This window comes from Myxocyprinus asiaticus, chromosome 18 (assembly GCF_019703515.2).
Source record: "Myxocyprinus asiaticus isolate MX2 ecotype Aquarium Trade chromosome 18, UBuf_Myxa_2, whole genome shotgun sequence".
Classification (NCBI taxonomy): Eukaryota; Metazoa; Chordata; class Actinopteri; order Cypriniformes; family Catostomidae; genus Myxocyprinus; species Myxocyprinus asiaticus.
The window spans coordinates 617314-633961 of record NC_059361.1 but is presented as its reverse complement, the minus strand read 5'-3'; the positions used below and the strand labels follow the sequence as shown (position 1 = coordinate 633961).

The following is a 16648-nucleotide window of genomic DNA, read 5'->3' as shown; positions in this document are numbered from 1 at the left end:
CATAACTTAACTGTGGTTTATCACACCTGAGTTCAATTTCTCTAGCCACACCCAGGCCTGATTACCGACACACCTGTTCTCAATCAAGAAATCACTTAAATAGGACCTGCCTGACAAAGTGAAATAGACCAAAAGATCTTCAAAAGCTAGACATCATGCCGAGATCCAAAGAAATTCAGGAACAAATGAGAAAGAAAGTAATTGAGATCTATCAGTCTGGAAAAGGTTATAAAGCCATTTCTAAAGCTTTGGGACTCCAGAGAACCACAGTGAGAGCCATTATCCACAAATGGCGAAAACATGGAACAGTGGGGAACCTTCCCAGGAGTGGCCGGCCGACCAAAATTACCCCAAGACCGCAGCGACGACTCATCCAAGAGGTCACAAAAGACCCCACAACAACATCCAAAGAACTGCAGGCCTCACTTGCCTCAGTTAAGGTCAGTGTTCATGACTCCACCATAAGAAAGAGACTGGGCAAAAATGGCCCGCATGGCAGAGTTCCAAGACGAAAACCACTGCTGAGCAAAAAGACCATTAAGGCTCGTCTCATTTTTGCCAGAAAACATCTTGATGATCCCCAAGACTTTTGGGAAAATACTCTGTGGACTGACGAGACAAAAGTTGAACTTTTTGGAAGGTGTGTGTCCCATTACATCTGGCGTAAAAGTAACACCGCATTTCAGAAAAAGAACATCATACCAACAGTAAAATATGGTGGTGGTAGTGTGATGGTCTGGGGCTGTTTTGCTGCTTCAGGACCTGGAAGACTTGCTGTGATAAATGGAACCATGAATTCTGCTGTCTACCAAAAAATCCTGAAGGAGAATGTCCGGCCATCTGTTCGTGACCTCAAGCTGAAGCGAACTTGGGTTCTGCAGCAGGACAATGATCCAAAACACACCAGCAAGTCCACCTCTGAATGGCTGAAGAAAAACAAAATGAAGACTTTGGAGTGGCCTAGTCAAAGTCCTGACCTGAATCCTATTGAGATGCTGTGGCATGACCTTAAAAAGGCAGTTCATGCTCAAAAACCCTGCAATGTGGCTGAAATACAACAATTCTGCAAAGATGAGTGGGCCAAAATTCCTCCACAGCGCTGTAAAAGACTCATTGCAAGTTATCGCAACACTTGATTGCAGTTGTTGCTGCTAAGGGTGGCCCAACCAGTTATTAGGTTTAGGGGGCAATCACTTTTGCACACAGGGCCATGTAGGTTTGGATTTTGTTTTCCCTTAATAATAACAACCTTCATTTAAAAACTGCATTTTGTGTTTACTTGTGTTATCTTTGACTAATATTTAAACTTGTTTGATGATCTGAAACATTTAAGTGTGACAAACATGCAAAAAAATAAGAAATCAGGAAGGGGGCAAACACTTTTTCACACCACTGTATATACATCTCCATTTCTGTATCGTTATTATAGAGTAATGCTCACATCTCTCTCTGTTCGTGCAAACGTGATGATTGTTCCTGCAGCAGCATCAGTTGCTCCTGCGCCAGATTCAGTTCCTGTGAGGTGTGTTCCAGTTCACGACTCAAATCTTCATTATACTGTTTCAGTTTGACGTTCTCCACGGCCGTCTCTCTCTGCTCGCTGTGCAGCTCTCGACACTGACGCTCCAGCTGCATCAAAACACACAACAGGCATCAACACAGCTATGAGTGTTTATTGGTGCTATATTATGTCATTTCCTGTCTTCACTGAATAATAATACAATAATCAAAAATGTAAATGATATACTGATAGAGGGTATTTATTCAGTGGCCCAAAAAGGTATTTTGTATAGTGCATAAAACTTTAGTAAGTTATGTGGTGTAACAAACATGTGGGTAGACATTTTGGGGTTTATACTGATAAAAACTATAAAACAAAGACCTCTTTAGACCCTGATAAATGTGTGAAGTTTCACAAAATATTTGATATTTTGACATTTTTATGAAAAGACAAATACAATAATGATAAAAAAAATAAATACCTTGAAAAATTAGTTTGAAATGAATGATGAAGCTGTGTACTCTCGTGTATTTGAGGTGCAAGAACAGTATTTTAATACCCATTAATGCTTACACAGGGTTGGGGAGTAACGGGATTACATAATTAAAATACTGAATATGAGTACCTGTATTCCACTACAGTTACAATTTAAATAGAAGGTAATCAGAATACAGTTACATTCAAGAAGTATTTTGATGCATTTTATTGTCATTTGTTTTCTTTAACAGGGTATTTGCATTGCTGTAGTCTGGTGGAAACACAGAACTTAAAGACAATCTGCATCCCCATCTGTTGCTGCAGGTAATAACAGTGTGACTGAGTTTCTATTGTGCAGATGATCCGGGTTCTAATCCCACTTTTTCACATCCTGTTTCCCAACTCCACTCTTAATATTCCTTTAATACTACATACAGTTGAAGTCAGAGGTTGACATTGTTAGTATTTGGTAGCATTGGCTTTAAATTGTTTAATTTGGGTCAAATGTTTTGGGTATCCTTCCACAAGCTTCTCACAATAAGTTGCTGGAATTTTGTCCCATTCCTCCAGACAGAACTGGTGTAACTGAGTCAGGTTTGTAGACCTCCTTGCTCGCACACACTTTTTCAGTTCTGCCCACAAACTTTCTATCAGATTGAGGTCAGGGCTTTGTGATGGCCACTCCAATACCTTGACTTTGTTCTCCCTAAGACATTTTGCCACAACTTTGGAGGTATGCTTGGGGTCACTGTCCATTTGGAAGACCCATTTGTGACCGAGCTTTAACTTCCTGGCTGACGTCTTGAGATGTTGCTTCAATATATCCACATCATTTTCCTTCCTCATGATGCCATCTATTTTGTGAAGTGCACCAGTCCCTCCTGCTGCCACCCCCATGCTTCACGGTTGGGATGGTGTTCTTCAGCTTGCAAGCCTCACCCTTTTTCCTCCAAACATAACGATGGTCATTATGGCCGAACAGTTCGATTTTTGTTTCATCAGACCAGCGGACATTTCTCCAAAGTATGATCTTTGTCCCCATGTGCACTTGCAAACTGTAGACTGGGTTTTTTATGGTGGTTTTGGAGCAGTGGCTTCTTCCTTGCTTTGCAGTCTTTCAGGTTATGTTGATATAGGACTCGTTTTACTGTGGATATAGATACTCGTCTACCTGTTTCCTCCAGCATTTTCACAAGGTCCTTTGCTGTTGTTCTGGGATTGATTTGCACTTTTTGCACCAAACTACGTTCATCTCTAGGAGACAGAATGCGTCTCCTTCCTGAGCGGTATGATGGCTGTGTGGTCCCATGGTGTTTATACTTGCATACTATTGTTTGTACAGATGAACGTGGTACCTTCAGGTGTTTGGAAATTGCTCCTAAGGATGAACCAGACTTGTGGAGGTCCACAATTTGTTTCTGAGGTCTTGATTTCTTTTGATTTCTCCATGATGTCAAGCAAAGAGGCACTGAGTTTGAAGGTAGGCCTTAAAATACATCCAAAGGTACACCTCCAATTCAGTACACCTCCTATTTCTGGAATTTTCCAAGCTGCTTAAAGGCACAGTTAACTTAGTGTATGTAAACTTCTGACCCACTGGAATTGCGATATAGTCAATTAAAAGTTAAACAATCTGTCTGTAAACAATTGCTGGACAAATTACTCATGTCATACACAAAGTAGATGTCCTAAACGACTTGCCAAAACTATAGTTTGCTAATATAAAATCTGCTGAGTGGTTAAAAAATGAATTTAATGACTTCAACCTAAGTGTATGTAAACTTCTGACTTCAACTGTATAATAATAAATAAAAATGTATATAAAGGTTGATTTCCTCGCAGTGATTTGGTCACGGTGAAGGTCGGAGAGTTAAGAGAAAGTTAATTTTAACTGGATCAAACCTATCGTTTTACAATAGTAATATTGTAGTAACCATGTTTTTTTGGTGGACACCATAGATTTCATGCATTTAACAATGGTGCTACTACAGTTACATGGTTCATATTGTAATCTTGTTTAATTTTGTGGTTTCTATGCTTTTCATAATATCATGGTGATACTATGGTTACTGTAGTAAAACCATGGACATTTTTTCTAAAGGAAGGTTAGGGTTAGGGGTTGGTGTAGTGTGTCTGTGGGACTCTTAATAAACACAATAAACACACTGCAGTGATGCCACAACTGTTTACTGTATGTTAGTATTTAATAAGGGGTGCAAATATCATCAAACACTATATGCACTTATTGCAAAGAAGATGCATTTTTATGCTATTTACACTTAGTTTAAATAGTATTTATCGCTATGTGCACTAAGTGTAAATAGCTCCTGCCTTTAATTTTTCATCTGTTTTGTTGGAATACATCCATATTAATGATGCAATGCATTTAAACAGCATTGAAACACTTTCTTATGATGTTTTATATTCACACGAGCAGACAGAGGGCGCTTTCACACTGTTATGAGTGAAAAGGTGGATATGATGTTATTCGATCAGAAGATGATGTGATAGTGTGCACTCTTAGAACAGCACAAATAGTTAACCTTGAGTAAGATAAAATGCTATTTCTAGCCCTTTTACATGCACCTGTTATCAGGCACGATGACATTTTTCTATCAAGGATATCCACATTAGATGATAATTACACTATGTAACACAATTTTTGTTCCTGGGTAGTAAGTGTTATTTCCTAATTGCTTATGCCTCAAAAGTATAGAAAATGGCTATTATTCCCCACAAACTTTGCTTTTGTGACCAGGACAGTGATATTTTGAAATTTACCTATTTCCACTGAGAAAACGGGCGAATTTGTGTCTTTTCGTTCACATAAAGTCAGAAAAAAACAACATATGAATCCAAAATCCTTCTTTATCTGTGGTCTGACGAAGACACCGGCTTTGACCTTTGCTTCAGTCAGCTTAGGGAAGAAGTCTTGAAGGTACTTGAAGGCTGCCGACTCCTTATCTTGAGCTCTGACAAATTGTTTCATAAGGCCCAATTTGATGTGCAGTGGTGGCATCAGCACCTTCCGGGGGTCCACCAGTGGCTCCCACTTGACGTTGTTCCTCCCCATAGAGAACTTGGTCCACTGTGGCCAGTCCCGCCTGTGTTAGTGCGCCTTGGTGTCCCTGCTGTCCCAAAGGTAAAGATAGCAGGGAAACTTGGTAAAACCACCTTGGAGTCCCATCAGGAATGCCACCATTCTGAAGTCTCCTATGACCTCCCAGCTGTACTCATCATACTTCAAGGCGTCCAGCAAGGTCTTGATGCTGTTATAATCCTCTTTGAGGTGCACCGAGTGAGTCAGGGGAAGAGACGGGTACTTGTTACCATTATGGACCAGCACGGCTTTGAATATTACTTTAGTATAAATACATGTTCAGTTGGATTCATATGTTGTTTTTTTTCTGACTTTATGTGAGCGAAAAGACACAAATTCGCCCGTTTTCTCATTGGAAATAGGTCAATTTCAAAATATCACTGTCCTGGTCACAAAAGCAAAGTATGTGGGGAATAATAGCCATTTTCTATACTTTTGAGGCATAAGCAATTAGGAAATAACACTTACTACCCAGGAACAAAATAAATAAATAAAATAATAATAATTGTTACACAGTGTTATTTTTCTCTAGTAAGATCTTTAAAATTAGGACAAAATCTTATTTTTTATAATAATTTTTGGTAACGCTTTATAATAAGGTTCCATTAATGCATTACATCATTTAGTAATCTTTGTTCATGTTATTTAATACAAATAGAATTGTTCACTGTTAGTTCATTATTAGTTCATAGTGTATTAACTAATGTTAACTAATACAACGTTTGATTTTAAAACTGCATTAGAATATGTTGGAGTTAACATTAACTAAGATTAATAAATGCTTAATAAGTATTGTTCATTGATAGTTCATGTTACCTAATGTTGTTAACTAATGTTAACAAACGGAACCTTATTGTAAAGTGTTACCGAATTTTTGTACTGTTTTCCTGTAAAACGATCTAAAATCTTATCTAAAAATCCTTAAAACAAGATACATTTATTTTACAAGCTCTTCAGGTTTTTTTCAGATAATTTATTTTTAATACAATTTAATTTTGTCTTACTGTACTTTTCTAAGTATAGTCAAAGTTTATAGTCAAAACAAGTGAAAAAATCTACCAGTGCTGAAGAAGTAATCCAAAGTATTTCTGTTACATTAGTAATGAGTAATCTAACGGAATACATTACAGATTACATTTTACAGCATGTATTCTGTAATCTGTAGTGGAATTACACCACATGACATTTTTCACATCATTAAATACATTTTTGGGTAGAAATTGCTATAAATGTTTTTCAAAAATATGTGAAACCAAACTTGGACACTTGGATTAAATTTCTATGAATTTAAAAGATTTCTCATTTTATTCACCTTAGTTGTTGATGACCTTTTTCTATTTAAAGAAATTCATTACATTTTAAATGTCCAAATGCTTTTGTGGGCCATTGTATAGTTTTAAAGTCAGTTTAGAAATAATTTTTCATTTAGCACTGTTCAGTATATAACCGAGAACACACTGAAGAAGTAGAAGTGCTGTTGTAAATGTTTGTCAGGGACGTCGTGAGAGGAATGAAGTGATAAGAAAGCTGTCACACTTGTGTTTCTAGACACGGCTATGCTGCTAAATATAAACACAAAAATGGGACACAATACCAGGACTGTTATCAAACGTACGGCACATTTGAACTCTTCACACAACAGCAACATAAAAACAGCACAAGCCGAAAGTCCGTTTGGATGATTTTTGCTGTAATAGAAGTTAACATTTTAAGACTGCTGCTTTCTGTTTATTCATCAACGTTAAAAGGCTTTGCTGGGTTTGTTTATTGTTGTTGTGCATCTTAAAATTTCACACAAATCTTCACGAGATGAGTGTGTTAGCCAAATGAAAAGAAGAAAACATGTGAAACTTGAGGAGACTTATGACACGTATTTGATCACAACCTTTCGTCAGGATTACAGCTCTTACAGGAAATTACCTCATTAACTTCTTGGTCTTGAACTCGAGATCATTCAGACTCACACTCAAACATGTGTGGCCTCGGACTTTCCCCCGAGACCAGCTGACTTATCTGACATGCATTATTTGCCTACAATCATTTGAAACAAAAACAAATAATGTTTTTTTGACAGGAAACTTTGAGAAACTTCAACTGGTGTTGTGCCATGTGAATAAGGGGCTGTTCACATCAAACACGTTTTTTGCATCTATAATATCTTTGACCAAAATGGAAGGTCTATGACTGTTGCGTCTCACATCACTGTGTTTCCGGTGACTGTTTTTTTTTTAAGCTCCTGGGATCTATTTTTGTGAGAGCGCAAAGCGCGAGTGTGCATGTGTGGGTGTGTTTGCACTACTGTGTGTGTATTTTATGTTACTGAAGCGATGCAAAGTGCAATTTGCTATTTTCCTCAGAATTTTGTCATTGCACTAAGTTGTTTCAATACCACCTGTTATCTCAGCGCAAAGTCCAAATTCAGTTCCTGCATTAGCAGTTTGGAGATTTCACCAGCAGGTGATAATAAAGTTCATGTCCAAACTCTTAAAATATAGTGGAACATCAAATTATGTCCCGGACAATCCCTGTTGTAGCCGTTTTGAGAAAAAATTATAATTATGAGATTGTGTCAAACTATCTAAGAGTCATGGCTTATTTATATATTTTATATTTACAGTTGTATTTATGATTAATTATATTGGTATTTTTCCACCTGTTGTCGTCAAGTGATTTTTATGTCACTGTAAAAGGGGTGGAGAGTGTAAAATGTTTGGATTTACAATGATTTATTGAACACTTTTGAACGTTATTTTTATTACATTTTCGTTTTGTTTGTATTTCAATTTGAATTTGGAAATATATTTTATTTAATTTGTTTATGTTTCAATAAAATCGACCAGCAGAAGTGAAGTGTGTTTCGATACAATAACTATTAATAACAGCCATGATTTGTGTTATTATTAATAATAATTACGTGGGGCCTGGGTATCTCAGCGAGTATTGACGCTGACTATCACCCCTGGAGTCGTGAGTTTGAATCCAGGGTGTGCTGAGTGACTCCAGCCAGGTCTCCTTAGCAACCAAATTCACCCGGTTGCTAGGTAGGGTAGAGTCACATGGGGTAACCTCCTCGTGGTCGTGATTAGTGGTTCTCGCTCTCAATGGGGCGTGTGGTGAGTGGTGTGTGGATCGTGGAGAGTAGCATGAGCCTCCACATGCTGTGAGTCTCCGCGGTGTCATGCACAACGAGTCACGTGATAAGATGCGCGGATTGACGGTCTCAGAAGCGGAGGCAACTGAGACTTGTCCTCCACCACCCGGATTAAGGTGAGTAACCGCGCCACCACGAGGACCTACTAAGTAGTGGGAATTGGGCATTCCAAATTGGGGAGAAAAGGGGATAAACGCATTTTTCATTCATATAAAAGTATCATGTGACACTGTCATAGAAATATTGTCTGGCATTCATCAAGGACGCAGATAATGCACAAAAGAACGTACGTCCACATTTCTATTCTTCTAATTCATTCCATACAGTTCATTTACACGACTAACTTCTTATAAATGTGCTGTCTTTATTTATATCGTTGGTGCTTGAGGGAATGGACTATATGATAGGACGCAGTCGCTGGAATAACCGGAGAAGAACCTCAGAATTAAATTACACTTAGTCCAGCCCTTATGCGTGTTGCACACGTGATTTCTCCAAACCCGCTTGCGCCTGGACTTAACGCATGCTTGCATGAAAATACCAAAACAACATGGCCACGCTTAACACTTGCGCTCTTAAAATACTTGTTCTGTCTGAACGGCCTCCAAGTCTTTTAAAAATGTTTAGCCCAGGATTGAATGGTTTGGTGTTGTTTTTGTAAAAATAAAAAAACCTTAAAGTTTCGGTGCGTACACCGAGATTAAGTCCTGCAGGTAAAGCAGAAATGCTTGATATACCATGAATGGAATATTGTAAACAAATTGAAAGTAAAAATTCACTTTCTGCATAAACAGTATGTCATATTTAATACATTATTGTTTGGTTTTTAGGTCCATTTTAGTCATAGTAGAGTAATACCGTATTTTGTATAGCAGAAATATTTACTTAAAATGAATGGAATAATAATAGCACACTGAAGCTGGTAGTTTGTATTGCACTGCAAAGCCACATCGGCACTTTGCACTTTTAATTTGAGTTTTCACTGACATGTCCTCATTGCAATACATGTTTCCCTAACCTAAAATTAATATTGTTCAACCAACATATGCATGAGCAAATAATATATGAGGTATATTTGATATGTGAGCACAGAGTCACTTTAGTTCTTTAAACCTGAACTATGCATTTAACACATTCATTTAAAGTCTTGTTTCAGACTCAGATGAGCTGGTGTTGACCACAACACTGTTACTAGCTTAACGTTATGAGTAGCGATGATGTGAAGAAGTAGTTTGCTTGTTACTCACCCGTTTCTGTTTGTTAGACAGGATCTCCAGTTCTTTCTCTTTACTGGACAGCTGATGTTCCATGTCCTGACTGCGAGTCAAGAACCGCTCAGAATCCTACAGAACCCATGAGTCTGATGTTTACAGTTTATCCTAGTTACTAAAACATTTATTGTTCCGACTGTAAAATCATAATTAATAAATACAGGATTTCCTTCAAGCAGTGTGAGTTTGTCATTTGAATTTCTTTTTACGATGACAGTGGTGGCTAATACTAATTTGCCACAATTTTACAAGGTTTAATAAAGGTTAAAGGTTAATTGTTTTTAAACGTTAACCATCACTGAACCTTGTAAATAAAATGTACACATCAAGGTTCCAATGAGAATCCAGTTGTTTGCATTCAGACGCCACAGAAGCACCTTCATTAGTTCCACAAAGAACGTCCTGGTGCTTTTAAAGAACCCTGAAAAACTGTTCTGAAGAACTTTAATGTGACATCAAGAACAAAGAACCGTAAAGCAACCCAAGAGCCCTATTTGGTGACACATGGTTCTAGATCAGAGGAGGGTTCTTTGCTGAATGTGCTAACCCTAACCTTCAACTTTAAGAATATGATGTAGTAATGGTATTTTTTTTAGAAACTGCTTATCAGGGTAAATAATCTATTATTACTACAAATACATTTAGATTAGTAGTTAATAATCATGAAACTAGAAATGACACCAGCGCTCCATTCTTGAAAGAGGTTCACAGGTATAATGGGCCGCTTCTGTTTCACCTCGAGGAGAATCCTGTCCTTCTCGTTCTTGATCTGTTGTTCCATTTCTTCATACAATCGCTGGATTTCATCATCATGTGTCGCTGCTTTCCTATAAAAGACATCATGATCATTCGGAAAGATTTACGTTATTTTAAATATTAAACACCATTTGACACGTTCATGGTGTAGAATCGTTCAGAGTGCATTTATCATTTTCCATGTGATTCAGAAATAATCACCTCTCTTTTGTTTACTTTGTGTCTTTTTTGTTTGGTAGACAATGTGAGGGTCAAAACAGTCTGACACAGACACACAGTCGAGTGATGAAATCCTCTTAATAAACAGCGGTGTGATTTTACCTTTCATTCACAGCTCATGTGATCACAGGCAGGTCACACTTACATATTTCTAAAGCTATATGAGAATATCGAGTCTAAGTGCACAGTAAAGGAGAAGTTATTCAGCTTTCCCTTACGTTTTTTCAAAGGCAGTACTAAATACTGAATGATGGAGTAAAACAATGCTTCAGTGAATTCTGTTGAGCCACATGATAATGAAACACGTGTTCCGGCACATTCAGCCATGGTGCCCATGTTGGCGACGTGAGTTTAAATGTGGCTAACAAAAACTACATTTAAATAATAAAAAAGCAGTGTTTCTTAAACTGATGGTCTATTTTTTTTTTTTTTTTTACACCCACAGACATAATAACACTTCTGTAATAATCAGTGGTAACTATACATGTTCAAGTTGTAATGTACAAACTTGTTAGCACAGTACTTCACGTGTTGTTGCATATACTGCATTGCAAGATGTGTAGGTAAAACTTTAAGGATCAGAAATTAGACAGTAATTAATGACTAATAATAGCACTTGTAAGTGTGCAACCCCGTGTCCACATGCGTTGACTTTGTATTTTGGCTTCACTATATGCAATGCATAATATAAATGAATAAAAACCGACTGAATACTGTTCACAAGACTTAAGACTGTCATTTAAGGGTTAAACTTCTGCTGCACCGATTCACGTGACACAACAACATGCCGTTGATTTCTGTGAGGTGCTTCTACGGGCGCAGCGCCAACAAAAGTGCCTCTGGTAAGAAATCTCTTGAAGTGTTTTCATTTAAACCTGTTTGGTTGTAAAGAGGAGAGTCTCTAGTTTCGTTTGATATGCCGCTTTAAAAAATCTGTTAATTTTTCACTCATCAGCATCCTGATAAACATGATGTCCACATACGTGGACACTGGCACCACATTTCCTCAAAAGTTGAAAAACGTGTTTGTTAGTTATTTTGAATAACTTTAAACTCTAACACATCTGTGGGTCATTTAGCTTCATTTTAATATACATTTTGTTATATTTTATGTTGTAATCATTGTGCAATACATGTCTGTTCATTAACATTAATAAATGCATTCTTATATATTTACTGTGCATTATCACATTGACAATAAATGACTTCATCCAAAAGCTGATAAATGTGTCTTTCAGAGGCTTTATATGGAGTTAAGATGAACATAAGGTGCATTTCAAACTGTTCTGAGACCAGTGCAGACAGACAGCACACTGGAGGTTAAGTCATTCACTAAATAGGGAGCAAGGGAGCATCCTATAGCTCTCTATGCAGTTAAGTGCATTCACTCCTAAAATCTGATCAAAAGTTCAGTTTCAGGCTGCAGATGATGTTTGGATCACTCAACATGTTTGACAGACATGAGACAATGATAGATTCCTAGAATCTAGTACCCATAATTTTTTGCTTGTTTATTAGGTGCTACTAGTTACAAATTACAAAAGGGAAATGAAAAATGCACACAGAGTCATGTTTTTAAGACCTTTTCCAAGACCTGAACAAATCAAATTAATACCGTATCCTCATTTCAAAACAAACCAACACAATCTCAAAATAAATCATGTGTCACAGACTCTTACTTAAACAGGCAGGAGCACACATTCAACATGACCTTAACATCGATCATCAGAAAAACAGGATAGGATATATGCAAGTTTAAAACACTCAAGACATGTTTTACACATATATATCACATTAAAATTGGTTTACGTGCATGTACATAAATAGATACAAATTAGAGGTCGACCGATGTTGGATTGTGCTGATCGATAATGTGTTGAAAGAAAGTCAGTTAGTCTGCCAATACTTTTTAAAATTGGTAGCCTATATTACATGTTCTTAGTCTTTCCTTCCTGTGATGGGGAGGGCCAGACAGAGGCTACAAGAGTCCAAATTTAATTAAATTCCAGATGCACTTTATGGGGGGGGGGGATTTGATTCATAGCGTGGAACTTTTACACTGGGGACTCTTATTTTGAAAAGTTTGTGCTTCACTGCTTCCAGCTACACATTCAAACAAATAAGGGAAAAACAATTCAAATTAAAAGTAAACATTGTCGGGGGTCTGGGTATCTCAGCGAGTATTGACGCTGATTATCACACCTGGAGTTGCGAGTTTGAATCCAGGGTGTGCTGAGTGACTCCAGCCAGGTCTCCTAAGCAACCAAATTGGCCCGGTTGCTAGGGAGGGTAGAGTCACATGGGGTAACCTCCTCGTGGTCGCTATAATGTGGTTCTCGCTCTCGGTGGGGTGTGTGGTGAGTTGTGCGTGGATGCCGCAGAGAATAGCGTGAAGCCTCCACATGCGCTCCGTCTCCACGGTAACGCGCTCAACAAGTCACGTGATAAGATGTGTGGATTGACGGTCACAGACGCGGAGGCAACTGAGATTCGTCCTCCGTCACCCGGATTGAGGCGAGTCACTACACCACCACGAGGACTTAGAGCGCATTGGGAATTGGGCAGAAAATCCCCCCCCCCCCCCCCACATTGTCATTTCATCAACACTATATCATCATCATCAGCAGTTGATCTCTAGTGATCGCTTGTCATAAATTTCCGATATGTCCTAATGATTGTGAACAGCAGGGCAACAGCAGGAAACACTCACAAGCCCCCGCGTGTTTGGAGAAAATACAACAGTGCCGCGCTTTCACTTTGAAGGACGCAGAGCGTGCATTTATTTTGATAAGTTTGATAATCACATTAGGTCATATCACGATTCCTGTCTTTCCACCCCCAAATTTAAGACCTCTTTAAATAACAATTAAGACTTTTGTTGTATCGTTTAAGATATTTAATACTTTTTATGACCTTACATTTCAGAAAACTGAATTTAAGACATTTTAAGACTTTTTAAGGACCCACGGGAACCCTGTTATTACTAGCTGATTTCTTATTCATGCGTTATAGCCCCTTTACATTTTTCTTATTCTTTTTTAATTAACGTACTAGCCAAAAACAAAATATACGAATAGCTAGTATTGTCTTTATAGGTTCTCAGTACAGTGTGTGAATGTGCAGCTTATACGTCTAAAATATTTATAGAATGTGTATTTCAGTAAAGCCATTCAAATGAACTGAAAAGCACAGTGCTGTTATACAAAAGTAAAGACAGTAGTTATTCTAGATGTTTAGTCTTTATAAACGGAGCAGTATACCAACCAATTATTATCGGTTGAAGCGGAGTTTGATTTTTTCAGCTCTTATGTAATGCCTTTGTTGAAATATGCATTCCATATGTATTTTACACTTGCAAGTTGCACAATCACACGGTATACGGAGAACCTATAAAGGATGTCATTTGCACAGTACTAGTTATTGATATCTTATGTGTTTATCTAGTAAATGGCTGTAAGGCAAGTATAAGGATTCAGCCAATAAAGGCCTAATAAATGCCTTATGATGCGAAAAAAGTCCATAACTAGTCACTTACAAGTGCCATTAATTACTGTCTAATTTCTGATCCCTAAATAAAGTGTTACCAGTATAATCAGTTTTAGAATGCATGCTTTGTAACAAATCTGAAAGGAGAAACATTGACATCTGACCTTTTGAGAGCCGTCTCCATCTCACTCTTCTCCTGGTTGGCCTCTTTGATCTGATAAGTGACTCGGGTAAGAAACTCCTCAAAGTTGGACAAGAGGTGAGGTTCGTCTCTTCGGAGCTGAGCCCAAAGACTGCGCACCTCTCCTGGACTGACACATCACAACACACACATACCGTACATCTTATCAAAACCATCGTCTTATAACCACTAAGACTTATATCAACGTACGGCACAGATGTTTGATTAATTTTAGTCTACCACACTTCATAGGAGTGTGCTACACAACTGAAACACTCCTCAGACTTACTTTAAAGATTACATTTCGGTACCAGGAACTATTAAATGCATCAAGGCAAAATTTTGATACATCAAATATGGTCTAAATTTAACAATAATTTCAGTATAGTAACCTTGGTCTTGGAAATCGCATTGTTTTCTGAATCTCGATTAATTAAAAGAAGGAATTTGCAGGGAAGTTATCTATAGCTGAGAAAAGACCGTTACATGACAGCTAATTAAAATCAACCAACTCAATTAGGTTTCAATCAATTATTCGAATAAAAGCAACATTTCAGTAAAGGTTTATAAGACTAGGTTTGTGACAGGAACTGAAAGGAATATTCCGGGTTCAACACAAGTTCATCTCAATTGACAGCATTTGTGGGATAATGCTGATTACCACAAAAATTTAGCTTGACTCATCCCTCCTTTTCTTTAAAATAAGCACAAATCTGTGTTCCAGTGAGACACTTACAATGGAAGTGAATGGAGACAATAACCTCTTCAGAGGAATGTTCCGGTTTCAGTGTGTACAGTATGTATTTGAATGTTCTAGATTCATGTGTGGTAATCAACGTTATACCAACAAATGCTGTTGACTGAACTTAACTTGTATTTAACCTTATAATGCCGTGTGTTTCAAATATGATACACAACGTTTGACGGCTCCTGTTTCACTCTCTGTTCAAGCTGACGAGCCAAATAACCTATAGTATGTAAGTTTGAAATGTTTATGGCACATGTAGTGGTTATTTCTGAAAAAAAAGAAAGGAACAAAAGTGGTTTCAATGTTTATATCGATCTATTTAAAATGTAAAAAGTGACTCTTATGTTGGGATAAATGACAGCTGATTTTAATAAAGTAAAAGTGACTGTAATGATTATATTGTTACTGATATTTTAAAATGAGTATTTGCTGAACATAAGCAACTTGTGCTTGGTTAAAATTTTGTATATTATTTTATTGAAAAATACCCTTTGAAATCTATGTATCAAGTATGAAACAACAGGTGAGTTATATCTCTCAATCATCATTACATTACATTCATGCACACCACAAAACAATTCTGACATACATTTAATAAGATATATTTAAAGTGTGAACTAATATTTCTGTGTATTTTCATATATGCGGCCTGCTCTGTCATTATAACGATCTCATTATTTTACATCACAAGCCATTATGATGTCATCTAACCATAAGTTCCTGAGAACCAGTGAAAAAAGTTCTTTTTAAATGTCAATATAGTGTTTGATGCATAAAATACATATGATAAAAATTATAATTTACTGACAATCTTTCATATGTCAGGCTTTACAGGGTAAAACCCTGAATCCTCCTTTAAAGCGGTTATATCAGAATCAGCAGTTCACACGGACAGAAATACAGACTCTAATCCAAACTGTAAAAAAATAAAGCATCACACTCAGTGACATCAATCAGTCAAAAGAATGAACTTATAAAATTGACGTCTTCCAGCATCAGCGTTTGTCTTTTAGGAGTGGCGGCATGTTTGCTGAAAGTGCATCCGGTCATGCGTGACATCAGTCCTCAACTCACCATATGCTCGATGAAAAGAAACTATTGAACCTCAGCTTCATCGAACATGCCTCCCTTTGGGGATGAGCCATCTCGCAGTATTGACTGGATTTTGGGACAACTGTATTTTTATTTATCGAATGAACTTTCCCTTCCTGTGTGTTTTAGTGTGGAATAAAGTGACATTTGAATGAGATCAGAGATATTTCTGGAAATATACAACATATGTCAACACCTTCTACTTAACGGTTTTGACTATTTCAGCTACACGCATTACTAACAGGTGTAATAATCAAAAATCCCACAGAAAGTGACAAACAATTATGAAACGTAACATATTCCCTTTTATTTATTATAACAGCTTCTTTTAATGATATAATGTGGATTACATTTATTTAATGAAGCTGATTATTTATATGAAGCTGCAGTGACAGCTCTTTTCTATAATACACATATAAAAATATTAGAGACTGCTTGGAAAATATAGACAAATATATTTATTTATTCACAACATGCTCCATCAGTCAAAATGTTATTTTTATGCTTTATATGAAGTTAAGGATACTATTGTAATACGGCGTGGTTTGCCTGTGAGGTATGCATGATGTGATAAGTTCTTTTAATGTCTATATTTGGCAAGACAACTCATAACAGCGGCCTTTACCGTTCTGATGCATGTAAAACATGTCATATGAGAGTATAGCA

At 37.2% G+C, this 16648-nt stretch overlaps 1 protein-coding gene across 2 annotated transcripts in view; it reads right to left on the bottom strand.

Annotated features, from left to right (window-relative positions):
* Nucleotides 1-16648, bottom strand: part of cracr2aa (calcium release activated channel regulator 2Aa) — a 49343-nt gene that overhangs the window by 14966 nt on the left and 17729 nt on the right. For both annotated transcript variants that reach the window (XM_051724595.1, XM_051724596.1), the window contains exons 5-8: nt 14126-14272; nt 10237-10327; nt 9477-9572; nt 1442-1629 (exon numbers count right to left, since the gene is read on the bottom strand). In XM_051724595.1, the coding sequence (XP_051580555.1) occupies nt 1442-1629; nt 9477-9572; nt 10237-10327; nt 14126-14272 (522 nt within the window). The remainder of the gene's footprint in view (nt 1-1441; nt 1630-9476; nt 9573-10236; nt 10328-14125; nt 14273-16648) is intronic.